At 51.6% G+C, this 27,655-nt stretch overlaps 2 protein-coding genes and 1 long non-coding RNA gene across 9 annotated transcripts; 1 reads left to right on the forward strand and 2 right to left on the reverse strand.

Annotated features, from left to right (window-relative positions):
* The first annotated feature begins 992 nt into the window (after window positions 1-992).
* On the forward strand, window positions 993-14,706 carry Gas2l2 (growth arrest specific 2 like 2). Its single transcript, XM_052756500.1, has 6 exons — window positions 993-7,486; window positions 9,052-9,293; window positions 10,180-10,287; window positions 11,313-11,409; window positions 11,971-12,223; window positions 12,917-14,706. The coding sequence occupies exons 1-6, from the start codon at window positions 7,102-7,104 to the stop codon at window positions 14,418-14,420; spliced, it is 2,589 nt and encodes an 862-aa protein (XP_052612460.1). The 5' UTR covers window positions 993-7,101; the 3' UTR covers window positions 14,421-14,706.
* LOC128121659 (uncharacterized) lies at window positions 7,480-14,303 on the reverse strand. 4 transcript variants are annotated; one of them, XR_008222231.1, is made up of 6 exons: window positions 14,190-14,303; window positions 11,463-11,857; window positions 10,429-10,563; window positions 10,031-10,298; window positions 9,078-9,176; window positions 7,480-7,650 (listed from the first exon to the last, which is right to left on the reverse strand). It is a non-coding gene; the product is annotated as an uncharacterized LOC128121659 (long non-coding RNA). The 4 variants fall into 4 exon arrangements; XR_008222229.1 differs by lacking the exon at window positions 14,190-14,303 and having other exon boundaries at window positions 10,252-10,298; window positions 11,463-12,086; XR_008222228.1 differs by lacking the exon at window positions 14,190-14,303 and having other exon boundaries at window positions 11,463-12,086.
* Window positions 14,707-15,274: 568 nt separating the features above from the next.
* Window positions 15,275-27,552, reverse strand: Rasl10b (RAS like family 10 member B). Of its 4 annotated transcripts, none has more exons than XM_052756503.1 (4): window positions 27,420-27,552; window positions 23,979-24,335; window positions 18,439-18,563; window positions 15,275-17,754 (listed from the first exon to the last, which is right to left on the reverse strand). In XM_052756503.1, exons 2-4 carry the CDS (start codon window positions 24,192-24,194, stop codon window positions 17,484-17,486), a joined length of 612 nt encoding a protein of 203 aa, XP_052612463.1. In that variant the 5' UTR covers window positions 24,195-24,335; window positions 27,420-27,552; the 3' UTR covers window positions 15,275-17,483. The 4 variants fall into 4 exon arrangements, with proteins under 4 accessions (XP_052612463.1, XP_052612465.1, XP_052612462.1 ...); XM_052756505.1 differs by lacking the exon at window positions 27,420-27,552 and adding an exon at window positions 26,912-27,085 and having other exon boundaries at window positions 23,979-24,330; XM_052756502.1 differs by lacking the exon at window positions 27,420-27,552 and adding an exon at window positions 26,912-27,085.
* Window positions 27,553-27,655: the final 103 nt, after the last annotated feature.

A 27,655-nucleotide genomic window follows, 5' to 3' on the forward strand; every position in this document is an offset into this window, starting at 1 on the left:
AAAACGAACTGAATGGGTCCTTCCTCACATTAAAAGTCAGAAACCAATCTCTAGAGTCCCCACATTCTATACTGATGCAAATAAATCAGGAAAGGCAGGATATATAAATCAGAAGATTTAAGTACAGTGGTCCAAAGCCCTTACAATTCTGTACAAAAGTCAGAATAGTGTGTCATTCCTATGGTACTTATGGCTTTCACAGAATCTCTCAATATAGTCACTGACTCTCAATATGCAGAGAGAGTTGTTTTACATATTAAAACTGCTGAATTTATTCCTGATAATATAGAATTAACTTGACTGTTTATGCAATTACAGGAAATCATCAGAAATAGGGAACATCATATATGGGTTCATCATATATCCCACATGGGTCTGCCAGGTCCTCTAGCACAAGGGAGTGATGAAATTGATCAATTATTCATAGATAATGTGCTAGACACCTCAGAATTTCATAAGAAACACCATGTAAATAGCAAAGATTTGAAAAGGGACTTTTCTGTCACTTGGCAACAAGCCAAGGAAATTGTAAAAAAAAGTGTCCCACTTGTTCCTTCTATAACCAAACTCCATTACCTGCAGGAAGCAATCCTAAAGGTATGAGATGAAATTTGGCAGATGGATGTTTCATTTTTCAGAATGTGGAAAATTAAAATATGTACACCATACCATTGACACCTACTCAGGATTTCAATAGGCAATGTCTATGAGTTCTGAAATGGCTGAGTCTGTAATTACACACCTTTTAGAAGTTGTGGCCATCATGGGAATACCTGTACAAATTAAGACTGACAATGCTCCAGCATATGTCTCAAATAAAATGAAACAGTTTTTTGCTTCTTACAATAAAAACATGTTACAGGTGTACCACACAATCCCACAGGCCAAACAGTCATAGAAAGACCTAATCAAACTTTAAAGAATATGCTAAATAAACAGAAAGAGGTAACAATGACCCTTAGAAATAGATTGCATAATGCTTTATTAACCTTGGATTTTCTCCATGCTGATGAGAAAGGGACAACAGCTGCAGAGAGACACTGAACAACAGAAAAAACTCCTGAGCTAAACCGACCAGTTTACTTCAAAGATATGTTGACCTCGGAATGGAAACCAGGATATGTCCTATGTTGGGGAAGGGGTTTTGCTTTTGCTTCTGCAGGAGAAGAAAAGCTATGGATATCAACAAAGTTAATTAAAAAATTAATTTGAACAGGAGAAATCCATTGATGAGGAGAAGTAATAGTTCATCCACCGATATGAGGATTCTATAAGTTTTAAGGAAAACTCAACTAACAAAGGTTGGGTCTGTTTTTTGTCTTTACAGGATAATAGGAATACCCATCTTCAAGAAATCAAAAGGACTTGGACACCCAGACATCTATAGCAGAAGGGAAGAACCTATTGGTACCAATATGCTTCACAGGCGATCTCTAAAGTCTCCAAAAGGAAGATGGGGCCCTACAACAACAACTCTTCCCAGTCCGTAATGATGCCATTGAACCAAAAAACACTTTGGACTGCAAACTCTTCAGAACATTTCCAAGATGAGATGGTCCATCATATTACATTTCTAGCCAGAACCCCAGTTAACCTTACCCATTATTCTGAGACTGGCTATAAACATTACAATTAGTCCTACTGAGACTTAACCATTTGGCTTTCTTACAGGATACCACAGAGATACTGTCACCCCCTCAACAGCAGAAAGCAATTTTAAGAAAACAATGCCCCCTCTCCTAAAAGCTTTCATTTCTCTCAGGGATATGGGTAAATTGTTACAGGGTTGGGGGGAACAATAGAACTTAGATTCAGGATTCTTTTTTGGGAAAGGAAAAAGGAGAATGGATAGGTATAGTATATTAAGGAGATTATTATATATACTAGTAAACTAATTTAGCAAACTATCAGCCTTAGATAATTTGCACTGATATGGATTCTTGTATATTGATAGAAATGCAAACTATTTTTCTGCTCCTATTTAAGATAATTTGTATATTGATACAAATTCAAAACTTGATTGTCATATTGTAAATATATTCCTACTCCTATTTGAAATATTTTATATATTGATATAAATGTGAAATTATATTCACCATGCTATATGTATGTTCTATCTCTGTTTAGGATATTTTGTATATTGATACATATTAAGGATAGTGTTGTCCTATTGCACTATACATTTCTATCTCCATTTAAGGGGTATTTTGTGTATTGTCACAATTTTGAGGTCATTGTCCTTATACTGTACCTTGGTTTAAAGATTGCTTACCTTGCTAATGTGAAGCCTTAGTTGCTGTGGGATGTTCTGTATGGCAAATGTGTTGCTAATTAGTCAATAAATAAAACACTGATTGGCCATTGGCTAGGCAGGAAGTATAGGCGGGACAAGGAGGAGAATAAAGCTGGGAAGCGGAAGGCTGAGTCAGAGAGACACTGCCAGCCGCCACGATGACAAACAGCATGTGAAGATGCCGGTAAGCCACGAGCCATGTGGCAAGGTATAGATTAATGGAAATGGATTAATTTAAGCTGTAAGAACAGTTAGCAAGAAGCCTGCCACGGCCATACAGTTTGTAACCAATATAAGTCTCTGTGTTTACTTGGTCGGGTCTGAGCAGCTGTGGGACTGGCAGGTGAGAGAGATTTGTCCTGACTGTGGGCCAGGCAGGAAAACTCAAGCCACAAATGGCGTCCAACGTGGTGGCAAGAGTTTCCACCTAAAAACTGAGAAAAAAGATTCTAAAACGGAGCTAAAAACAGCTTCCTAATTGTCTCTCTCAAATGAGCAGCAGCTGCCGGTTTGAGCTACTTGTGGGTTTCTGGTGTGCATGCTCAACCTGCAGTTTGGCGGGAATGAGGCCTCTGCAAGCAGCACATTAAGCTGCGTGGTGGATTTAGCCTTTGCTAGTACAAAACAAAAAAATGAGGTTTCTGGGCTACACGCTGCTTGGATAAAAGCATAGACCCACGATAGCTCCCAGAGCTGGCGGGAAACCACCACCATGTTGGGAAGCTGAGGTGGGCGGAGCCAGCAGCCACAGCTGCTGCAGTTTACAGCAATAGATTCACAATAAGACAGATTCAGATGTAATAGTTTACAATGTGTGTAAAATATACGTAGGCTTGAAAGAGACAAAAAAAGGTAATATATACAGTTATAGAAACAAATACATAGTTTTAAAAAATAAAGTCTTTAAAGAGACAGTAAAATTAATATAAAAAATAAGTCACGTAAAGATGAATATTACACAGAGAATCTGGATTGTGTTGTCTTTGGGATTTTTAACTGCAGAAAAACATTTGATTGTAAAAGTTGTTGAGTTATGCCAAAATGTGTATTTTAAAGATACCTTGACTTCAAAATTTAGTTGTAAGGATGTGTTGCTTTGGAAAGGAGACTCTGCTTTTGTTCCCACAGAAAGCCAAAGGCTATGGATTTGTTCCAGATTAAGATACATCAGGTTTGACCAGCCAAGACCCCCTGAAAGGTCTCTGATGACACCATGGCCCAGATGATCCAACATCCAGAACGGTTTAAAGGCAACTGGCTCAGACGATACAGCCTCACGGACTACTCCATGATCCTAAAATTTTCTTTGTGTCCCCATAAGATACAGTGCCCCCCTCCAGCAGGAAGTAATAAGAGAAGCTATGCCCAAATTCCCAAATTATATGTAATTTTACTTTGTTAAGGTTAAAACCTTCCTTTTTGAAAAAAAAAATGGGGGAAGTGCTGTGGGATGTTCTGTATGGCAAATGTGTTGCTCTGATTGGTCAATAAATAAATCACTGATTGGCCAGAGGCCAGGCAGGAAGTATAAATGGCACAAGGAGGAGAATAAAGCTGGGAAGTGGAAGGCTGAGTCAGAGACACTGCCAGCCGCCAGGATGACAAACAGCATGTGAAGATGCTGGTAAGCCACGAGCCATGTGGCAAGGTATAGATTAATGGAAATGGATTAATTTAAGCTGTAAGAACAGTTTGCAAGAAGCCTGCCATGGCCATACAGTTTGTAACCAATATAAGTCTCTGTGTTTACTTGGTCGGGTTTAAGCGGCTGTGGGACTGGCAGGTGAGAGAGATTTGTCCTGATTGTGGGCCGGGCAGGAAAACTCAAGTTACACTTAGTCCTTAGGTTATTTAGATAGATAAGACTTACAGATTAATAGTCACCCATGAGTGTTATTTCTATAGTTATGTCAGTTATGCTTTCCAGATTTACAAAAACTTATGTCTAGCTAACCAGAGTCTCAGAGTGCCAAGGCTGAACACTTGTTTAGACCAATCTTATGAACTCTCTAGGAGCTACATGGAATGTGGCCACTTGTCATCTCCTGGTCTAAGCTACCACTGTTCCTCCTTGGGTGCTGCCAGAATTTCAAATGTTGTCCAGTAACACCTGTAGTTCGGGAGTCCCTCCACACAACTGCTGAGTCAGGGCACGTCCCTCCTCTGCCCTGAACTCTAGTACAGTTGACATTTTACCAGGAGAAAATGCATCTTGGTGTTCACCTGCCAGGCCCTGTCTGCATTCATCCACCAGGCCCTCTTCTGTCTGTATTCACCCACCAGGCCTTATCTGCACTCACCTGCCAGGCCCTGTCTGCATTCACCTGCCAGGTCCTGTCTTGGGGCCTCATTTCTTCTCAGTCACATGTCTGCCTTCTTTTTACTATTCTTTTCAAAACTTATTTATTTATCTGTTTGTTTATTTTACGTGCCTGCATGTATGTCTGCATACCACACACATTCTTGGCTTGATGTCCATGGAGGCCAGAAGAGGATGTTGGATCCCCTGCAGCTGGAGTCACAGATGGTTCTGAGCTGCCATGTGGGAATCAAACCCAGGTCTTTGGGAAGAGCAGCCAGTACTCTTAATCTCTGAGCCACCTCTCCAGCCCACCCCCCCTTAAACAATTTATTTATTTTTATTTTATGTGTTTGAGTGTTTGCCTACATATGTGTATGCATACCATGTGCATGCCTGGTGGCAGCAGAGGCCAGAAGAGGGTGTCTGATCCCTCGAACCGGAATTACCAGTAGCTGTCAGCTGTCTTGTGGGTGCTGGGAACTGAACTCAAATCCTCTGCAGGAGCAGCCAGAGCTCTTAACTGCTGAACTGTCTCTCCAGACCACTTCACTTTCTTAAAACTCAATTTTTTAAACTTACATACATGTGTGTTTGTATGCCACATGTGTGCAGGTACCCATGGAGGCCAGGAGAGGGCATCAGATTCCCAGGAGTGGATGCTGGGGACCAAACCCAGGTCCTCTGGATGAACAACAATCCCTCTTAACTACTGCTGAACCATCTCTCCAGCCCCCCCCCCACCTCTTTTTGCTATTCTTTCTTTCTTTTTTTAGTATTGCTATTCTTAGAACATACCAAGCATGCTCCTGCCTCCAAGCCAGTGCACTGGCTGCTCTCATTCCTCATGTGAACTCATGTCCTCACTTCTCTCAGCTCTCTGCCCAGATGACAGCTTAGCATCAAGGCCTTCCCTTTATGGAAGGTGTCCCCTTCCATAAAGCCACCCACTCTCCCTGTATTATTCTCCCAATATTTATCACTGCCTGACTTACTGCACATTTATTTTGTTATTTGTTTCATCTTTTGGTTTTTGAGGCAGGGCCTTACCATGTATTCCAATCTAGACTTGAATTTGCTATGTAGGCTGGACTTGAACTCTCAATCCTGCCTCTGCTTCCCAGCTGCTGAAATTACAGGTGTGTGCTAGAACTCCTAGCCAGACTTATTTGTCCATCTACCACCCATCACCCAGTACCATATAAGTAGCCTCCGTAAGTTCAGGCAAGTGGTGTTTTGTTTATTGCTGTATACTCAGCCCCATGATAGTGTCTGGTACATAGTAGAGGCTTAAGAAATCTTTGTTAAGCCGGGCACTGGTGGTGCACACCTTTAATCCCAGCACTCAGGAGGCAGAGGCAGGTGAGTCTCTGTGAGTTTGAGGCCAGCCTGGTCCACAGATAAGAGTTCCAGGACAGCCAAGGCTACACAGAGAAACCCTGTCTCCAAAAAAAACCAAACAACAGCAAAATAACAAACAAAAAAGAAATCTTTGCTGAATGAATGCATCGCCGTGACTAGGGGATGAGACTGTTCTAGAAGACTCATCCCTGTTCTAGGAGCAGGGATGGAACAGATTCTCCAGTACGTAGACAGGGCTGCTGGTGAGAGCTGGGGCTCACCCAGGCTGTGCCTGCGTGGTCTAAGGGTCTGGTGCTTTCACACACACTACTCTTTTGTTCCTCGCAACACCCCAGAAGGGTAGAGATTGTCCTTCCCATCTGACAGTTGAGAAACTAAGGCACAGAGAGACCAGGGAGGGTATGCCACCCCCAAAGGGATGTAGGGCAAAACTCCTATCTTGGGTCTCTATTGCTGTCTCTCTCTCTCCCTCCTGCTCATTCATTCCTCAGTGTTCAATGATCTCTAAGCCCTATCTCTCTGCACTTCTCCCCCACCTTCCTCAACCTCCCCCCACGAGGAGTCAGTGGGTACAAGAACCCTGCCCCAGCCTCCCTGCCCTGCTCCCTCTGCTCAGGCCTCTCAGCAGGACACAGGCGCTTGGCTGCTGGAAGGAAGAGTGTTAACAAGGAGTGTTTGTAGCAGCTGCTGTCTCCAAGGAGAGGAAAGAAAGCAGAGCAGCGGCGGCGAGGCCACAGCCTGGATGCTTTTCCGGGCTCCCTGGCTGGTGACAGTGGAGGGCTGCTTGGAGGCAGCGGATGACCCACCTGGCCCTGGGAAGAGAGGAATGCTCTCACTTCCACCAGTCCTGGGGGAGCGCTGAGCTGAGTGGACTGGGCAACTGAGAGTGAGGTCGCTTGCAGGGCCACCAAAGGGAAAGTTCAGGCAGGGACTAAGGAATGTGGGCAGTGGGGGCTGGGCCTGGCCCAGAGGCTGAAGCCAGCAGCAAGCTGCAGAGCCAGAAGCCCTGGGCTCTCAGAGGGTAGAAAGGGACCCCATTGAGCCAAGGAGAAGTGGTCCAGGACCTTGACCTAGCCTGTAGCAAGAGTAGAGAGACAGCAGTAGGGGACAGGAGGCTCCTACTTCCTCCTGTATTTCCGTTCCAGCAATGTCTCAGCATAGGGGACCCAGGAGGAGGCCCAGGACCCCAGGGCCTCCCGTGCGCAGCATCCGGCCCTTCAAGTCCAGCGAGCAGTATCTGGAGGCCATGAAGGAAGACCTGGCTGAGTGGCTTCGGGATCTGTACGGGTTGGACATTGATGCAGCCAACTTCCTGCAGGTGCTGGAGACTGGCCTGGTGCTGTGCCGGCATGCCAACACTGTCACAGAGGCTGCTCTGGCCTTCCTGGCTGAGGCACCTGACCGAGCTCCAAAGATTCCCATGCCCCAGGCTGGCGTTTTCTGCAATGGGGCTGCTCAGCCGGGCACTTTCCAGGCCAGGGACAACATCTCCAACTTCATCCAGTGGTGTCGCAAGGAGATGGGCATCCAAGGTAACACGTCCGTCTCAGACCCTTATCTCATGGGGGCATGCATCCCTTGGAGGCTCAAGCTAAGCCGGGTCCGGGGGTCAGGCGTTGAGGTATTCTTCTAGATTTTTCCATGAGGTAGCTCCTCTTTCTGTGCATCAGTTTCTTCACCTCACAGTAAATCCTTCCTGTAAACACACAGCGATGATCAATAGACATCTGTTGATGGCTCAATCCGTGAAGGTGTATGAATCACCTTTTCTGCTCCCAGTGCATGCTGGGTACCAAGGACTGAGAAGAATAGGGTCCAATGCCCAGGAATGCATGGCCTAGGAAGGCAGACAGATGGATAGATTCAGGAATTATAGCCCCAGGGGGATGTGTGCTTCAAAGTCAAGTGTATTAATATCGGATCCAGAATGGGAATGAGCAGCTTGATGATATAGTTGTGGACACCAGCAAGGGCAACAAGAGAGAGGAGATTTGGGGTAAGGAGAGAAATTTGGGGAAGAGAATTAACTAGGCACGGGCGGGGGGGGGGGGGGGGGGGGGAGAGGGCAATGGCAAAGCACCAGAAAGGCGGATAAACTGGGAGAAGCTGGCCAGTGAACATGGGGGACTAGAGCAGTGGTTCTCAATGTTCCTCATGCTGCAACCCTCATGTTGCTGTGACCCCAACCATAAAATCATTTCGTGGCTACTTCATGACTGTAGTTTTGCTATTGTTATGAATCACAACATGAATATCTGATGTGGGACACCAATGGGGTCATGACCCACAGGTTGAGAACCTCTTTATTAAAAGATGGTACAAATGCCAGGAGTGGGGGAGCACTCTACAGGGAGGGACACATGCCTGCAGGGATTTGTAGAGTTCAGGCAGCAGCAGTTGTTTGCCTGGAACCCAGGAATGGGATTAGGTGTGATTGCACAATTCTCCAGACCAAAGGTAACTGTGCTGAGACAGGGGAAGGGTCAGGTTTGGACTCCTGGCTGGTGGCAAGGAGGTGAGGGGCTGGTCAGAGGTGAACCAAAGCTAGTGATCTGGCTGGAGATGTAGCTTATGTATCATTCCCATCACCGAACCCCCAAACAACTGTTGCTTTCTGTTGAGATGGGCTACACCCTCATTTTTGAGAAGATAAAATCTGGGACTCTGGAACTAGCCAAAGGTCTCATAGCCTGTAGTCAAGTCAGAGCCATTATAGGGTGAGTTACCCAGAGCCTATAGTCAAGTCGGCCTGGTTATCTAAAGCTGAATTTGGGGTATCCGCAGGATGGGTAAGAAGAGGAAGAAACTGCTTCTTGCTCCTGAAATCTTCTTGGTGGCTAAGTGGATCAGAGAGCAGGATAGAGAATGTCCTCTTCCCTGCCCTAGGCTCAAATCAGGCTCCAAATACTTTACCCACTCACCAGCCTCTGCAGTTAGCCTGGCTGCCTTGTGTGGACGCATCCCTTCCAGGCGCCTCCTCACCCCGAGATGCTGGAATCCGAGCCACCCTCCTGTGTCTGCTACCCCTGCCTTGGGATGGTCTCTAGCGGAGCACTTAAGCCACCCACGTCCCCTTCTCTCCTTTGTCCCACACCAGAGGTGCTGATGTTCGAGACAGAGGACCTGGTGCTCCGCAAGAACGTGAAGAGCGTGCTGTTGTGTCTGCTGGAGCTGGGTCGCCGCGCCTGGCGTTTCGGTGTGGCGGCGCCGGCCCTGGTCCATCTGGAAGAGGAGATTGATGAGGAGCTGCGGCGTGAGCTGGCCCTGCCCTCGCCGGATCCTCCACCACCCGCACCCCCTGTCCGCAGGCCTTGCCACTTCCACAACCTGGACCAGATGGTGAGGCGCCCGGCCATGCCCTCAGGCCCAGCTTGTGCCCTGCCCTCCTCTTCCCCAGTCCTCTCGTGCTCCACTCAGAGCCCCTACACTTACCACATGTGACAGTGGCCATCGCCATTCACTGCCTTTGCACCAGCCTAGCACTGCACACCTCTCATTTAGCCCTGTGGGCTAGGTGCCAAGGACATGGCATCCTCGTTACCAGCTAACACCACCGTGTAGTTTTGGGCAAATCGTTTAACCTTTCCGATCTTCCGTTCACCTGCATGTAGTGTACTGGGGCACAGTAGCCATTTTCTGGGACGGCTTTGAGAATTAAGTGAACCAACATCAAGTGTGTGGAGCAGGTTCCAGAGTAGAATCCCATCCCAGGAGGCGGCACTTCCCTGAGGCTAGCCCCATTCCTGCCACTGGGGAAAAGGGAGCTCCTGGAGGGCTCCCCCTTTGTTCTTCCACTTTTCTCTCCTCCGCTCCCCTCTCTTCTCCTCTTCTATTTTGCTCTTCTCTTTCCCTTCCCTTGCAAGGCTGCCAGACGTGGTCTCTAAGTCATGAGCCCAAGCAATCCTTCAGGAAGGTTTCTTAGCAGAAGGCCTGTGATGCAACACACAGGACTCTGCCCCATGCTGGTCAAAGAGCACAACCCACTGTATCCCTCGTCAGAAGGGGAAGAGGGCCACAGTGAGGTGCTCCAGCTGTTACACTGATGGGTTCTGTAAAGCCTTCCTCTTCCTACTTACCTCTCAGCCCCCAGCCCTGACTTCAGCACCGGCCTTGGGGAGGGGGCTGTCTAGAGGCAGACAGGTGCTCCATTTAGCTTGACCCAGTACGTGAATGGACTTGGGTACTCAGACAGAGAAGAGGACTGAGTCTCTGCCATTGCCCACAGGTGCAGAAGCTCGTGAGCCATTGCACATGCCCAGTACAGTTCTCCATGGTCAAGATATCTGAGGGGAAGTACCGAGTAGGGGACTCCAACACTCTCATCTTCATCAGGGTAAGTGGAGCCTAAGGGAGGGACATCCAGGGTCAGCGAAATGGGGTTTCCTCCCATAGAACCCTGGCTAAGCCTGAGGGCAAGGACAGGAAGCCAGCCATCATAGACCCCAAGTCACCAGACCTTGAGGCTCTCCCCTACCTTGGAATTTTCCAGGAGAGTCTAGGCAAAGTTGACAAGGCTATCCCATCCTCCCTTCAAATGTAGCTGGAACCACCACCCTCCACCACCTCCATCAGAATGAATCTACAGGATGCCCACAGGCAGAAATAGGGTCTACAAAAAAAAAAAAAAAAAAAGTACTCTTACTTTTCCATTCCACAGGATAGGGCAGAGTGAGAGACCTGAGAACCTGGGTTTGTGTTCAGTGTGTGGCCCCAGCCATGTGGATCCCAAAGTACACCACTGAGACCCTGGACCCATCCATTCTGTAGAGTGAACAGCAGTATAGGTCTGGGATGGGTTTTCTACTTGCCCTTCCCCATGCCTAACGTCACCTCCCCAGAGATGTCTGTGCTCAGGGGTGTGGTCAGCAGTTGGGCATGACCAAGGCCTTTCCTTGGGCATAGAGCATACCTGGGAGCACAGCCAGCCACCTGAGCCCCCCCCCCCAGATGCTGGGATACTAGTCTTGTGATGTGGGTATAGGCCAGGAATTTGTGGTCCCACTTTTGAACCATGGAAATTAAAGTCTGGAAAGACTATGGGACTTGTCTCATTACAGAGTTGGACAGAACTCCCACCGTCTCTGTTGCATCACAGAGGCGTGAGGGTCCCATATCAATTGCAAGCAGAGACAAGTGCAAACCCCTGTGTAGCAAAGAGAGCGTCCCCAGCTGTGGGTGCAGAACAGGAAACTTTCTGTTTCCCGGTTTGAGTCTCGCTTTACAAGGAATGTCTGAGGCAGTCATGGGTAAGACTGAATAGAAAAATATCCTGTCTCCCGATCACAAACGTGTGTAAAGGAGTATACAGGAATAGGGGAAGCTCTCCACTGGCTCTCAATCTCATCTTTGCCCCCTCAGATCCTCCGGAGCCACGTGATGGTGCGTGTTGGGGGCGGCTGGGACACGCTGGGCCATTATTTGGACAAACATGACCCCTGCCGGTGTACGTCCCTCTGTGAGTTCCCCAAGAGTTTTTGGCTGTGGGGCTAGTTAGAGAGACGGTAGCACCTGATTGGGCAAATAGGCCTGATCCCCAGGGGCTCCAGCTGTGCGGGAACTGTGGGTGAAGACAGAAGGGCAGTCGTGGCGCAATACTACGAATCACCACAAGGTGGCGCGCAAGGCACGCAGAAACAGCGTTGGCCAAGGTCCATCTCAGGAGAGCTCAGGTCTGGCCTGGAATCCACACTGGTAGCCCGAAGACTGATTTCGAAGGTTTTCAGTCCTTCCCTAATCCTCTTCAGTACGTCAAGTAAACCCGAATAAGCATACAACTTGAATAAAAGTTGAGGATCGGCTATACAACACAGCTATCAGCAAATCCCGATGTTGGGTTCTCTGACCAGATCGTGTCCTCTGAGTCCTTTTGTAAAAACTGGGGCTGCCCCTGTAGGCTCTGGTGCCTATAAAGAGGAATGAGGAGACTTTCACAGTGTGGAGAGGAGGAACAATGAGTTTCATAAACAGGAACTGAACATTTCTTTCTTCTGCTTTCTCTGGGGGCCTCTGTTGGTAGCCCACAAACCAGGCAGCTTTCTGAAGCCCCCAGGGCCACCGGTGCAGCATGAAGTGAAGGTGCAGGATGGACCCTCACAGCCCCAGCCTACAATGACCATCAGCCGCTCACAGAGCCCACTGCCTCCAGTGGATTGGAGGACATACACCTCTTCTAGCCGAAAGCTGAGGCCCCCCACTCCCTCTTCTCCCCGACCCCATGGTCAACGGGGAGCAGGGGCCAGGACCCTCCGAGAGACAGCTCCATTACTAAGGTAAAGAGAGGGACATGTAAGGGTCTCCTCCATATTCTCAGTGGCTCAAGTCCCAAGATAAAGGGAACAATGTCCTACCCCAACAAAACTTCATCTATGCCGGGTATGATGGCATATGCCTATGGTCCTAGCATTCAGGCAGCCAAGACAGGAGGATTGTGAATTTGGGTCTTTCCTGGGCCACTTTGGGGGGCCATATTACAAAACCAAATTTAAAAGAAAAGGGTTATATAGTCCAATGGGACAATGCTTTCCTAGTGTGCACAAGACCCCGGACTCCACACCCCAGGGCCACAGAACAAGACAAAAAGCTTCAGGTGTTTTGTGATCAAAACAGCACCCAGGACTTAAGGGGCATCTAGTTGCTCCAAATAGCTACCCATTTTGTAGCCAAGGAAACTGAGGCCCAGAAAAGGAATGGCAATAGTCAATGTCCTTCCATTTCATGATTAAACTAAGACTGAGACCAGCCCCAAATGTGGGTATCTGATCATCAGTCTTTGGGGCTGGAAGTTTCACTTCTATCTGCTGCATGGGGAACAAGAGAGAACAGGCAGGAGGAACAGCTGCATAGGGACCTCTTGGTCCATCCTCGGGAAGAACACAGGTTCTCTAGTACCTCATGGTACTCCCATGGGAAATGCCTCTGATGGTCCTGAGTCTCTCTTTCCAGCATGTTTTTCTCCTTTGCAGGTCACAAGAGAGGCCAATGACCCCATCTCAGAGAACGTTGTCACCCGGTCCCCAATTCTCACCTATCTGTAGGAGCCCAGACCTATGGAGGACCATGTCAGGAAAGAGAGAGAATAGATGCCCAGGTGAACTGCCCAGAGGAAGGACTCCCACATCTTGGATTCACAAGGAATCAGATAGCCAAGGAACACATACCAAGGCCCTCAGCTCCCAGAGGCTCCAAAGCCCTGAGGCCACCAGTAAAGGGACATCAGTAAGAGGACCATCTCCCCCACCTCGTTCCTCCAGCCTAGCCAATCCTCACAGTATCTGGCTTCTGCATCGGGGTGCTTCCCCACAGCTCAGAGAACCCATGCCTATTCAATCCCCACCCCCCAGCAAAGGGTTCACCAAGATCCCCATCCGGCTGTCCCCTGCCCGACCCCCAACTCCAAGAAGTTTTTTGGGTAATGAAAGTGGAGGTTCCATGGAGAGAGGATCCATCCCATCAGAGGCCCTCACAGGGAACCTGGATATATCCACACAAGGGCATCACTCTGTGGAAGCAAGCCATGGGGACCACCAGATGGACATCCAGATTACTTCAGAGACTGAGGATCCCAGGAGCTTAGGCACACATAAGTGGAAAGGGAGGCACACCCCTCTGCCCCTGGGGAGGACCAGAGAGCAAGCTCTCTACCATAGCCTTGAAGAGGAGATTGTGGCCAACATGAAACTGCTGGAGGTGGGGGCTGCCTGTAATCAGGGTACAAGGCCTCAAATCATCCCTCGAAGCGGAGTCTATGTTCCCAGCCTGGGTGGGAGGTGGCCTGAATCTGGGGGTCCTTATGATAAAGTCATCCAAGAACTGGTTCAGGGCCCCCCACCTCTCCTTAAAGTGGATCTGAAAGCCTGGAAGGTAGGCTCTGAAGCCCCCCCTAAGTCAGCTGTGGGCCCAAGAAGCCCCAAAGAGAAGCCAAGATCCAGAGAGAGTGGGCCAAGGATAAAGGCAAGCCTGACTGCCAAGGGTACCCCAGTGAGGACTGTGTCATCCACTAGAGCGAAGGACTGCTCCACTCTGACTGTGCCTGCCACCCCGGAGGCTCCCACACATTCAGGCTCAGACCCCAGTTCTGACAAAGCCAGGGTATGTCTGGGCAAGGGCAAGAGAACACTCCGGAAGCCCCAGAAGATCCCATCCATTTACAAGCTGAAGCTGAGACCCAGAATCCGGCCCCGCAGAGACCACAGGCCTGAGAAAAGACCTTCCAGAATTCCCAAGCCACTGGCCTACCTCTGCCTGGGTCCAGCCAGGGCAGCTCCTGGAAGTAGGCTATTGAAAGCCACATTGGGTGGCAAGGGACGGGGCACCTGCCAGGTGGATCAAGCTGGTGAAAAGAAGGAGGAAGAGAAAGAGAAAGAAGCCAGCATCTCACTGGAGAACAGCTCCCAGGTGTCAGCGAACCAGGAGCCTCTGCAGCCTGAGGGGGCTCCACTTCCACCTGAGGAGGAGTCTTGGGTCTGAAGAGCCTGCAGATGGGGAGGACCACAGCAAAACGTATGCAGTGCAATGTATGCGTGAGGAAGGACAGTCCCTCACTCAGCACAGGGCCTTGGCCAGGAGTGGGTTTGAAGACCCCCATCTCTTCAGCTGAGCAAAAGGGCAGCCCACACCTTCCACTGCAAGTCAGCATCTGGCCAGCAGCATTGGGGAGAGTCGATATCTTATTCTTGCCCCTTAAGAACAGCTCCTCGGCCCCTGGACATTTCCACAGCTGTAAGTTATTAAACACACATGGGTCTGTCCTTGAGATACATCTTTTGGGGTCCTTTCACTAAGACTGTAGAGGTGTAGAGAGGTGCAGCTTCAAACCTCTCTGCAGGAGGTGATGGAGACCAGGTGGAGGGAGCTGTCAGCAAGGGAGGCTTCCTACCAGGTCCTGGTGGTCAGGACCGTGGACAGCGACAAAGGCGGCCCCGCACAGGCTCCTGAAGGCCACCCTTGACATGGACTTCAAAGATTTGCCCCTGGTCCTGAGAACAGGGATCACTCAGGGTGACGAGAGCTGGTTGATGGCATCCATCACATTTCTGTGTCCAAGAAGCTATGTTTGGAGGCCCTAAATTTGACCCCTGACTGGGAGGAAGATGCAGAGGCAGTTAGCATTTGAGTCTTCCAGGCAGCAGCGAGGGCAGGTGATGTGCCCTCTGTGTGGTTGTGGTTAGCTGGAGGGAAAAGAGTTATGTCCAGGACCTTTTCCCTTTGATCCCTGGGTTGACCTGGACTTTGGGGGTGGGGAGCCCCACTCTTTACATGTAGCACATGTGCCCTGCAGGGACCCACCCCCACCCCCATGACCAACAGAGCTGACACTGAGGTAGAGAAACGAGGGAAAACGCTCCCTGATTTTTAATCTGACTTCCAATAACAGCTCGATGGGTGTCACACACACTTCCAGACCCTGTGTGGGAAACCCTGGTTGGGGAGGGGAAGGACGGAGACTCAGAATGGGGGTGGAGGGACCTGAACTCCAAGACCTGGATGAAGAGGAAAGGGTGAGGGGAGGGGCTACATTCCAATGGATCCCCCAGTGGGGGCAGCCAGAGGCCTGGATCCCCCACCCTCACCTTGAGTGCCTCAGAGTTGGGGGTGATCGGGCACATGAGATGCTGCCATCTTTACCCCATGCCCCGTGGAACCAGGGGCGGGGTTGCAGGAGAGGAAAGTGGGCATCCCTCTTCCTTACCCTCCCAGCCACTCTGAAGTGTGGGGAAGGGGAGCCACCACCTCTGTCTCAGAGGGAGGCTCAGAGAGGGCAAGTCGCTAGCCCAAAATTGTGCGGGGCAGCAAGGACTAGAACCCAGAACACTGGGCTGCCCACAGTCAGGGCCTCTGCTGTTGTACTGCAGTGCCCCTGCTGGGTGGAGGGAGTGAGATTCAGTAGGGGAAGCAGAAGAGAGAATCATGGATTCCCTCCCACACGGGAACACCATAAATTCCCCACCCCCACCCCTGCCCCCAGATTCCTCCCCATCACCTCTCTGGGTACCTGACTTCCTGGTCTGTGCACTTCAGCCCTGGAAAAGGCTGGGCATCCAATGTACCCCTCTTAACAAGGGGTCCTTATTATCCTCCCAACTGGACCAGGGCTGAGGCTGAGGCTGAGGGTTCAGCCTCAAGAACTCTCTTCGGCCGGGGCAGGGGACGTGGCACCACTCCTTCTTCCTCCCTCCAAGTCCCCCATCAATCCCTCAGGCCATTCCTAGAATCTCCATTATTATTATTTCTAAATCGGTACAAAACTGACAGTGATCAGCTCCGGTGACGAGAGGTAGAAACCCGGCCAGGCAGCCGGAGAAAATGGGGTGGGTGAGTTAGGGCATAGGGCCAACCTGGTGTTGGGACAAGGGGTCAGATCCTGAGGGCCTCCACCTACGGGTAAGGATGCATGCCTACCTCCCCCAGGCACAAGAAGCTCCCTTATTCTTTTCTTGGCTCTGCCCCTACACAGACTGAGCAAGACAACCTGAGACCTGATGGAGGCAGAGTCTTAGGCAGTTGGACTGGGGTGGGACTGGGACACAGAATTATCACTGGTATAACCTGACCCCCTCCTGGGCACCACCTTGCCCACCCACCACCAGTCCCCCACAACTCGACATCCCACAGCATAGCAGACCATCCCAGTGCAGGAGGTAACAGAGAAGTAGGACCTAGCATCATGGAGAGAAAATTGTCCTTTGGGGGAATTTCCTCTCCATGCGGTCAAACAAAACAAAAGGAATTTTAGCCCAGGGGCAATCTGGCTTTGGGATTAGGAAGGGGGAGGGGCACCCGGCAGGGACCATTGAGTTAAGGCTGGAAGGTAGGTGGTTGCGTCTCTGGGGGCTGCTGGGCAGGGAGGTCTCCCTGGATGAGGAAGAGCTCTGCCTTCTCTCCCCGACGGCTGTGGGACCTCAGCCCTCGGACCCCTTGGCTTCGGTCCTCGGGCCGCTTGCATCTCTCTGCCCTGTGCCGGTGGCGCTGCCGGTGAGAAGGCCTGGCATCACAAAGCTGCCAGGACCTGCGACAGGGGGATGAACGAAATGAGAGCCCTGTGAGCGGAGCTGGGGGACAGAGAGGGACACTGGAGGGAAGACAGGACAAATGAGGGCGGACAGACACTCGAGAGGACAGACATTGGAAAAGGGGACATGGGGCAAAGACAGACACACTGTGGGGAAGATGAGCAGGGGCCTGGCCAAGACAGCACCTCCTCACCCCACCTTCCTTTTCACACGCTCACCCTCTCAGCCCACAGATTGTGGCGCCCCCTGGGACCGGGCACTACAACTACAGCACTGAAGGTGGCTGTCCCAGGGAGACCCAGGTCGGAGGGGAGGATTGGGGAGTGGCGGGGAGGCTCCCTCTCGCCCTCTGATTCTCGTGGTGGGGGAGGTGTGTGGCTGCAGGGGTGCTTCAGGCCGGGAGCCCAGAGTTCTCCTCCCGGGGCTTCCCCGCTCTAGCCCTGGTGTCCCGAGGGAGGCTGGCCCCGCCCTGCCCTCCCTTCCGCTGGGACAGTGCTGCAGCAGGGCGCACGCGGCGGCGTCACATGATGGCGCAGCGGTTGCGGCGCAGCGCGCCCTGGAAGCGCAGGGCGGCGTGCACGTGTTTGCAGCGGGCGCAGCCCACACTCTTGAGCAGCTCGCTGAAGAGCAGCAGGATGTGCCAGTTGTATTTGGCTGAGCACTCCACGTAGCCGCACTTCCAGGTCTTTCGCACCAAGTGCGACACGTTCCAGCGCGGAATCACGCGTCCGCGTTGCAGGTCGCGCTTGTTGCCCACAATGATGATGGGCGTCTCCGAGGTGCCGATCACCCTGCGGGTCGAAGCAGAATTCTGAAGACGCTGCTAGTCTCGAAACCACTGGACTCCGCGCTAGCGTGTACTCTGTTCCAGGTGCAGCCCTAGTCCCTTGGGGAAGTCTACATCTCTAAAGAGCACGTCTTTGGATCCAAAAAAAAGTCCATACTATCGTTCTATTTTACAGACAAGGAAACTGAGGCTTATATGTCAACTGATCCGAGGCCATGTACCCCCAGACCCTGCCCTTCACCATTAATGTAGCTACGTCATAAGTAGGGGTCCCAAAATGAGTCAACAGAAGTGGGGTATGTGACCAAACACCTGTAATTACAGCACTAGGGAGGCCTGAGGGGTGTGTGTGTGTGTGTGTGTGTGTGTGTGTGTGTGTGTGTGTGTGTGTGTGTGTGTGTTGGGGGGTTGAGTTCAAAACAGCCTGGCTACATAGTGAAGCCCCGTCGAGAGAGAGAGAGAGAGAGAGAGAGAGAGAGAGAGAGAGAGAGAGAGAGAGAGAGAGAGGAAGAAGGAGGAGGAGGAGAGAAAGAGAACAAGAAAAGAAAGGGGTAGGAATAGAAAACGCATACATTTCACCTGTGAACCGTGTCCTCCACCCCAACCCTTGCCCGTGTCCCCCTTTTTTGGAGACAGGCTAGCATTAGGGCATCCACTGAGGCAGCAATAGACTGTCACAGCTCCTTACCTCGTCTCCAGGATCTGCTGACGGATAGTCTTGACGTACTCAAAGCTGTCAAAGCAGCAGATGTCATAGACCAGGATGTAGGCGTGGACGCTCCGGAGTCCCCTGCAGCAGGTGTCTGCCCACTCCTGCAACACCCCCGGCCAGTACCATAGTCAGAGCAGCCATGAGGCTTTCCAGCCCCCAGCCACCCTGTCAAACAGTGCTCTCACCTACCACCACACCGGAGCTTCCTATCCCCTCCCCCGCAGAAGGCCAGGTTCCTGTGAACACATGTGCTCAGAGCTGTAACTTCCTTCCCAGCCAGGAAAGAGCAAGTCACAGACTGACTGACTTCCTGGCCCACCACACTATCTTGTGAGGATCTGGAGACTAGCTCTGTCTGATCTATCCATCCACGCACCCACCCACCCATCCACCCACCCACCCATCCACCCATCCACCCATCCATCCATTCAACCAGTCCTTTGTTCAAAGTGCATTTATGAATTCCCCTAAGAGCACAGCCCTGACCTAGTGGTTGTACCTACTGTAATATCTTCCAAGGCTCAGATGAAGCCCCCCCACCTCCCGCCCCAGGACAGCCCGGATTTGCCACACTTCCTGCAATCAGAGGACTGTGCCCATCCTCTCCTGTGTCTGAGGTCGTGGACTCTGATTACAGCTATCCTATTTCTGGTTCTTCACAACTGCAGTGAGCACCCAAGAAGGCCAGGACCCTGGTTTTTTGGGGGGTGGGGTGGGGTGGAGTGGTAGTGTTTGTTTTGTTTTCGTTTGTTTTTAGTTTAACCGCAGTAATCCTGCTGGTGAGCTCTCTCCGTGGTGCTGAAAATCACAGCATCGGCAACCAGGAGCAAAGTAAATCCTATCCCTAACTTAACAGCCCTTGGGTTGCAGCCTGAAAAGACAGAGAAAAAGAAAGAGGGGGGGGGGGAGCATAAGGGGGCAGAGTAGGGGAGACAGAGAAGAGGCCTAAGGAGTTCCAGGAAGACAAGATTGTTTGTTTTGCTTTAAAGACTAAATCTTCCTATGTCGCCCAAACTAGTCCTGAACTCTTGGTCCTCCTGCTTCTGCCTCTCAAATGCTGGGATCGCAAGCATGCATTACCATGCCTAGCTATTTGGCTACTTGAATTTTAAAAAAAAATTTTTTTGTCTGTGAGAACGTCTCATGGGGAGGGGGTTTCAGCTTAAGATGAATAGGCCCTTGGAAAGGTTAAATGTGCTGACGAGAAGGTTCCCTAAGGATTAATTAGATGGTTAATCTGCCAACAGATGTCATTGCAAAAGGATGTTCAGGGAGACAGCGTGCAGAAAGCAAGTCCCTGAAGCTTTGGGACAAAGGAAACCAGGGCCTCTTCTCATGAGGGAGAGAAGGGGAGGCGAGGGACGCAGTGCAGTCACAGGGTACAGCCTGGCATGTGCGGGGCTCTGAGCTCCATCTCCAGTACACACAATGACCAGAAGGCTGTGGAGGCATAGCTCCAGGGTCAGCTTGCATGCGGTTGAGGTAAGAGTTTCAGCTGAAGTAGAAGGGGGCAGACTTGGGTGGCAGCTGTGCATTGGGAAGTCTGACTTCAGAACGGCACTTCCATGCTCAAAGGCTGGGGAGATGCTGCAGTGGATTTCCCTGGGGAGATGATGTGGCATCTTTGTGCTGAGGTTTTAATTTTTGGTGCAGAGGCAGGATGCAGAGGACAGATCTAAGAATGTAGGAAATCACAAACCTGCTTCCTCCCAGACCAGGGAACACTGGTTTTGGTGGGGCACCATCACCTCCTGGGGGTCAGGGGGCCTGCATGCCTATGCCAACTCCTCTCTCACCCCATGCGGGGAATGGAGACCCCTGGGAGGAGGGAGGAGGAGAGGTTCCATTCTGCAAGCCCTCTGCCTGGTTGCTGGAGAGAGGCTGCCAGACTCTGAGGGTGACAGCCCCACCCCTCCTCCAACATACTGCCTCCTCCAGGGGACCCCAGGATGCCTCCCACTCACTCCTCTCAGGAGGCTCATAAAAGGGAATGGCAGAAAGCTCCAGATTGGCTGGGCTGTCCCCCCACTCCTTGACTGAAGGGAGGAATGGAGAAAGCTCGGCTTTCCTGCCACTGTGTTCCATGTCACGTTCTAATTTGTTCCCCCAGAGGCCATCTTCGGGCTGTATTGAGTCAAGGGATGGACTGAGCACACAGCGCAGTGGTAAAGAATGTGCTTATTGTACACAAAGCCCTGGGTTCAACCTCTAGCTGACAAAGACAGAGACAGAGGAGGAGACATGGGAATGGAGTCCAGCTCCAGGGATATGGCTCGAGGGGCTCAGCCACCTGGCCTTAGTCACGTGTTTTCAGGCATCTCCTTTGGCAGGGCACACATGCCCTCTAACTTCAGCTTCCTGCTCTGAAGGAGGAGAAGGGACTGTGGAAGGTAACAGGCTCAGACCCAAGGACATATTGTTTTATTTTATTCCTAGAAAGCGGCCATCAAGATTCTTAAGGTTGATATTTGATGGTAGAGCTTTCAAGGTCCCTCCTTAGGACGTCTGTACTCTAAGCCCCTTCACTGTGCTCCAGGGGTGGAATCTTTGAGACCTTAGCATCTAGGATAAGGTTCAATCAAGAAGAAAAGGGTCAGCCGGGCGGTGGTGGCGCACGCCTTTAATCCCAGCACTCGGGAGGCAGAGCCAGGCGGATCTCTGTGAGTTCGAGGCCAGCCTGGGCTGCCAAGTGAGTTCCAGGAAAAGGCGCAAAGCTACACAGAGAAACCCTGACTCGAAAAACCAAAAAAAAAAAAAAAAGAAGAAGAAAAGGGTCACCAGGTGTGGTGGCGCACAATGTTAAGCCCAGCACTTGAGAGGCAGAGGCAGGTGGATCTCTGTGCGTTGGAGGCCAGCCTGGTCTATAGCGTGAGCTCCAGGATATTCAAGGTTATGCATGTAGAGAGACCCTGTCTCAAAAACAGAAGGAGGAGGAGGAGGATCACACAGGCATGGTGCTGCGTGCCTTGAATCCTAGCACTTGGGGAAGTAGAGGCTGGAGACTCAGTAGTTCAGGGTCATCCCTGGCTACAGAAAAAGTTCGGGGTCAGCTTGAACTACACAAGATCTTGTCTGAAAAACAAACACAAACCCCCGATAATAAAAAATCCAAACAGGCAGGTGATATTAGTAGTTCTCAGAAAACAAAACAAAACAAAATCAGAAACATAAAAGCCTTAAATATATAGAAAAATACACAACTTCACTCACAATCAGAAATACAGATACAGACCACACCGAGAATATCCTCTCTCATGTTCTAGGGCAATGCTTCTCAACTTTCCTAATGCTGCGACCCCTTAATACAGTTCCTCTTGTGGTGACCCCCAAACATAAAATTATTTTGTTGCTACTTCATAACTGTAGTTTTGCTACTGTTATGAATCATAAATATCTGTTATGCAGGATATCTAGTAAGCTACTCCTCAAAGGGGTCATGACCTATAGGTTGAGAACCACTGTTCAAATGAGTGTCAGAAATCCCAGAGTTTCATAGGATACACATACAAGTTTTAGAGAAGGGACTTTGGAGACACCTTCCAAATCCCATGTCTATTTATCTTTTGAACTGGCGAGGCCATTTCCAGTAACTGATCCTGCAAATAGAGTGACCTACGTGCAAACTGACTTATACAGGAGGCTGTTTATTCATTTTGGCATTGACCCAAATGGTGTGAGATTGGAAACCACCCATTTGCCCAATAAGTGCGGAATCCACGAAACGTCACAGTGGAGTTTGAGCAGCCATGAGAAAAGAATGAGGATGTCCTCCAGACAGAGGCAGGAAAGAGTAGCTCCAGTTATCATGTTAAGTGTGGTGGCGCACACTTTTAATCCCACAACCAGAAGGCAGAGGCAGAGGCATCTCTTTAAGCCTGGCCAACATAATGAGTTCCAGGACAGCCAGGGAAGGCTACACAATGAAACAACAACAAACCCACAAATACAAAATGAAACAAACAAAAACGAAAATATTACGTTAAAGAAGCAAGGGCCAGACTTGGAGGTGCATGCCTGCAATCCCTGCTACTCTGAGGACTATGCAGGAGGATCAAATTCAAGGCTAGCCTGGGCAGCACAGCGATATCCTGTTTCTCAATGAAAACAAGGTAAAAGTCTGGGCGTGTAGCTGGGCGGTAGAGGGCTAACTTACCATGTGTGAGACTCTGGGTTCTACCCTAAGCACCAAACAAGACACAAGGCATTGTGGGGCTTATTTTTATGGACAGGGGGGAGATGGAACGAAAATATGGTTTCTTACTTGAGTGTCAATGAACCATCAGTGAGGAATGGCCTCACTAGGGAGAGTAACCATAGGGTGAAGGGCCAGAAGTGGACACGGATTGCTCTAGGTCACAGCTGAGGCGTTCAAACTGCATCTGACCCATTCTGAAATTAGTAAAGATAAATACCCAACTGAACGTGTAACTTGGGCTTGGAGCCAGGTCTCACCTAAGTTTCCAAATGAGAAGCAGAAGGTCCTGGCTTGCGACTCACTGCCCTGACCTCTCAGGCACACTGTGGATCACATGCTTGGATCAGGTTTCTCCCTGGGGTGCTGAGTCACATATTCACAGCAGGATGGACTGAGGTTGGGGTTGCTGAAACACTGCTGACTGAGCTCATCAGACCCCAGCCAGAGACAACTGAGTCTGCTGTCCCAACTGGCCAGGGCTGGTTCTTGTCACCAGGCTATACCCACAAGCCTCTGCATTCTCTGGCCAGTGAGCAAACACATCTGGAAGCTCTGCTTCCCCTGCAGCCAACTTCCTCTCAAGCCAGAGGGAGAGAGAGGTGTAGAGGCCCTGGTTCTAAAAGCTGGGGAAGGTGCCTGGGTGGTGCAGGGAATGGAGATGGTTGGATCTAATTCTGCAAGGGGCCCAGAGGCAGTCCTGAGGCCGGGGGATAGGGAGAACAGGCCTTGGGCAAAAGATCTGACTGGGGTCTCCAGAGTCATTGAGAACACCCCTCCTCAGGTCTCAGTCTGTCCTGCTGACCCTCTTCTACAGCCTGACAATGAGGGTGCGAGGCCACGGCAGGAGAGCTCAGCGTCTGAGCAGGCAGTTGGTGTTATTTGCTCGTCTTCCACAGTTTCTACTTTGTGGAGACCCCACACACTTGAGAATGTCAGACCCGTCCAGCCAGGGCTGCTTCTGCTCTCCCATCTCCCTCGATCGCAGCATTCATTACATTGTATAATAACTGTCTGTGAGTCTTTCCTCACCAGACTCTGAGTTCCTTGAAAGCAAATTCCATATCTGATTTTGCTGACTATTCAGTCCTGGTGCCCAGTGCAGGGCCTGGCACACACTAAACAATCATCAACACATCTTTGAAATTTACTAGCACACAATGAGCAGCTTCTCGGGATGGCTTTAAGGAGGGAGGCCCAGGGTGTAGTGTAGAGTTCCTGGCCGTGGGGCCAGAACTGGAGAGCTAGAGGGGGTTGGAGCCTCCCCTCCCTCCCCCCCCCCCCCCCCCCCCCCGTTGCCTGACCGCCCACGTGGGCAGCTTACCTGCAGTGTGTTCACAGGGAAGGCGCTGATGGGTGGAAAGTCCAGGATCTGGAGGTCGTGCACATGGCCGTTCATGACCACAGCAGGCAGGTAGAGGCGGCGGGCGGTGGTGGGCACACAGACCTCGCTGAACTCGTTGTATAAGAATTGGCGCACGATGGCACTCTTGCCCACACCTCGCGCCCCCAGCACGGCCACCCGGTAGGTGGAGACCATGCCTCCCGCCCCACTCCGCCACCGCGTCCTTGCCTGGGGCTCCTCCGGGCTGCATATTCCAGGGGCTGGGGGCTCAGCCACCGTCAGGACCAGCCATTGCTCCCTCCGTTTGCCTCTGGCCCTCTTCGGCCACCACCTAGACTGGGGGACAAGAGGTGGGCTCAGTGCTCTGGCTCATCCCTCGGCTTGTGTTGTTGTCTTTCACCTCTGCATCTTTGCTGAAGCTGTCATTGCCATTTGGAAAGCCGCCCTTTTCAATCTATCCCCCACACTTCTTCACCTTCCTTATCCACTCTTCCTGCGGCCCCTGCCGCCCACTGTGGCCTGATTCCCCTCAACCAAAGCATACTCCGATGCACAGTGGAGACAGCACTAGACTTGCATTCAAATTCCAGTCTCAGCCCCAAGCCATGGCAACTCCTCATGGTCTCAGTCACATCCTAATGAACATGTGCCCTCTTGGCATCTTGGGGAGGGGGCGGGGGAGGAAACTCCCTCTGTGCAGGACTCATATTCCGGACATCTTAATTTTGTGGCTCTCGGGAGATAACTGTACACAGCAGCCTCCAGTTACCATGATGACCCAAAATGCCCTCAGCATTTCCCAAAGTCCCACTGAACTAGATGATTGCATTGACTCTGGAGAGCAACACAGTTGAGCACTGGCTGCTAGCCCGCCCACACGGTTATCCTCGGTCAATACAATACCCCGAAGGGAAAAGTATTCCTATTTGCACTTCAGAGAAGAAGCTCCGTGTGCCCCAAACCACACAGCTACGAACTGCAGCTACTTCCTACAGGTGTTTAAGTTTAGTGACTCTAAACAGTGACAGGCTAAAAGCAGGGTCTGAGTCTTTGACATCCCTCGGAGCTCAGAGGGCCTGGCAGCACACAGCTGCTGCCCAGGAAGGGGCTGGACTTTGGAGATGAATTCATTAGCTTTTCGCTTGCTCAGTGCCTGTGACTTTCAGAGCTTGGACACAAAGCCCAGCTTCGATGATCTTTTAGCTGTAGGTCTATGGGTAAAACACCTGCTTTGGAGCCACGCTCTACACATATGTAAAGTGGAGTCAACAGCCCTGGTTTCCAAGACACCTCCTGGAAGATTGAATGATGATCATCACAGTTAAATGGGTGCGGGGAGGTAGGTTTACTAGGTTCTGACGGTGCCATGGTTTTCAGCCCGTGTGTTTGTGTGTGTGTGTGTGTGTGTGTGTGTGTGTGTGTGTGTGTGTGTGTGTGTGTGTTCTGGGAGATGCATGCTCTTCTCATACATGCACAATTCATAGCTGAATGTCCCTTAGGCTGTCCTTATTTGAAGCACTTAATCTATGGGTATGTATGTGTGAGCAATGGTAAATAAAAGACAGGGCTTCGAGTGAGAACCATCAAGGTTTGATTCCCAGCTCCGCCATTCACCTAAAGTATGACCTTGGCCAAGAAACTTCATAGGTATTGTGAGGTTGTTCATGGAAAGCTCAGTGCCTAGCACAGAATAGGTATGCAGTGAACAGTGGTTACTGGTCATCTAAGGTTTTCCCAGACGCTCAGCTGGACCTCCTGGCAATCTTGGAAGGGGTCACTATCTACTGTTGCATGGACTCATTTACTTGTAGTGTCTTTGCCTCGGCACCCATGTGCATGTATATGATGCCTGTCATTTTACTGAAGAAACAAACCACCACCAACAAAACAAGACCCCAGAGACTCGGGGAAGCTAAGTCTAGGACTCTAACCTCCTTTGTGCCTCACGCACTGTTCCCCAACAGGTGTTCTGCTGAGCCTGCTCCCAGCTGAGACAGGGCCAACTCTCCCACCACATGCGTCCCTTCAGGTCCTTAGGCCTCTGGGGCATCCCTGGATACCGCCAGCTTGGCAAAGCTCAGCTGGGTTAATTACATAACAGCACAAGCATGTGGGGATGGGGGAGTCCTGGGCAATAAGAGAGGGCAAAGAACAAGGAAACAGAGTCCGGAGTCACTCTGGGTGTGGCGATTTGGAGGTTTCAGGACGTACCCTACCTGCAGATTCTCAAGCCCCCAAACCAACTCTTTTCTTAGCAGTAGCAGAAACAAAAAACCAGGTACAGTCTGGGAGTCAAGGAGTAGGTGCAAGAACAGCCCCCCTAAGCACGGGCCAGCCTCTGGAACTACCAGGCCTAAGTGTGGCCCTGTCCCCAACTCAAAGGGGACAGATATCCCTTCCTTCTTCCCAGGCACAGATCCTGGGTCTAAGCGTTTTACTAAACCCACATGCCTAGTTATGTGGGGGTGAAAGGTCTGTCTCAGGAAGCAGGGCCCAGGACCCCTGAGCTTCCCCAGGGCCTGCAGTCTGCAGTCATTCTGCAGACAGCTCCCAGCAAGAGACAGGGTCACACACTCAGGCCACAGCCCCTTTCCAGTCCTTCCCTGGCCTGGACTTGGGTCTCTACCTCACACTGGGGAGGTCAGGGGCTTCTGAGGATCCCAAAGGCCGGGGGTCGTAAGTCCTCGCGCGGTGTGTCCCCACGACGTTCGCGTGGGGGGTGGGGGCACCCGCGGATGCCGGGCTCCCGATGACCCGATCGGTGGCAGGTGTGGGGGCTGCAGGAACCCCGCTGGCTTCCGGCCCCAGCTCCACTCCCGCGGCCACTTCCCCGCCACCACCCCCCCCCCCAACCCCCGCCACCGGGCCGCCCCTCACCCCGCGGCCGCCCCGCTCCTCCTCCACCCGCTTACCCGGGGCCGTCCGGGCTGCCTGCCCCCTGCCCTGGCCGGCGCGGCCGCGCTCCCCCCGGGCTCCGGCGCTGCCTGGGGCTCCCCCGCCCGGGGGGAGAGTGAGGGGCGCCGCCCGCGGCCCGGGAGCGGCGGGCTGGGGCGCGGGGGGCCGCAGCACTGAGGGTCGCTCAGCTGCTCGCCCTGCGGAGCGCGCCGCCCCACTCGCACCGGCGGAGGGGGAGGCGGGCGCGGGGGTTCCGCTGGGTCCCCGAGCCCGACGGATTCACTCGGGCGCCGCGGGAGCAGCTCCCCAGTCCCCTAACCTCGACCTTCATCTCCCTCCCGGCTCCCCCCCCCCCCCCCCCGGGAAAAGGTGGCTCGAACCCGGAGGAGTTGGAGGCGGGGACCGGAAAGGCCCCGGTGCCTGTGGCTCCGTTGCTGCGATTCCCTGCCCTCACAGCCACTCACCCTGCCCTCGGCTGGGCCCTCGGTTCCCCTCCTCCCCACGTTCTGTCCTTCTGACCCTTACCCGTCTAGTCAGTCAGTGACTGGCAGGTGCCCAGCGTGTGTCCTGCTTTGGGTGCTGACATCCAGGTTCTTGCTCCTCCACCCCTAGAGGACAGAGTAGGAGGGTGGTCACTCTCACCCTCCACTGCGGCAGGGAACAGCAGGCCAGGCTAGCGCCAAGCAAATCTGGTCCCCTGCCAAAGCATGACCTCCACTCCTCTAAATCTGCAGTCCCTCTCCTCTGTGAGAGCCCAGCAT

Source organism: Peromyscus californicus, unplaced genomic scaffold, assembly GCF_007827085.1.
Source record: "Peromyscus californicus insignis strain IS unplaced genomic scaffold, ASM782708v3 Scaffold_3__1_contigs__length_106647218, whole genome shotgun sequence".
Taxonomy (NCBI): Eukaryota; Metazoa; Chordata; class Mammalia; order Rodentia; family Cricetidae; genus Peromyscus; species Peromyscus californicus.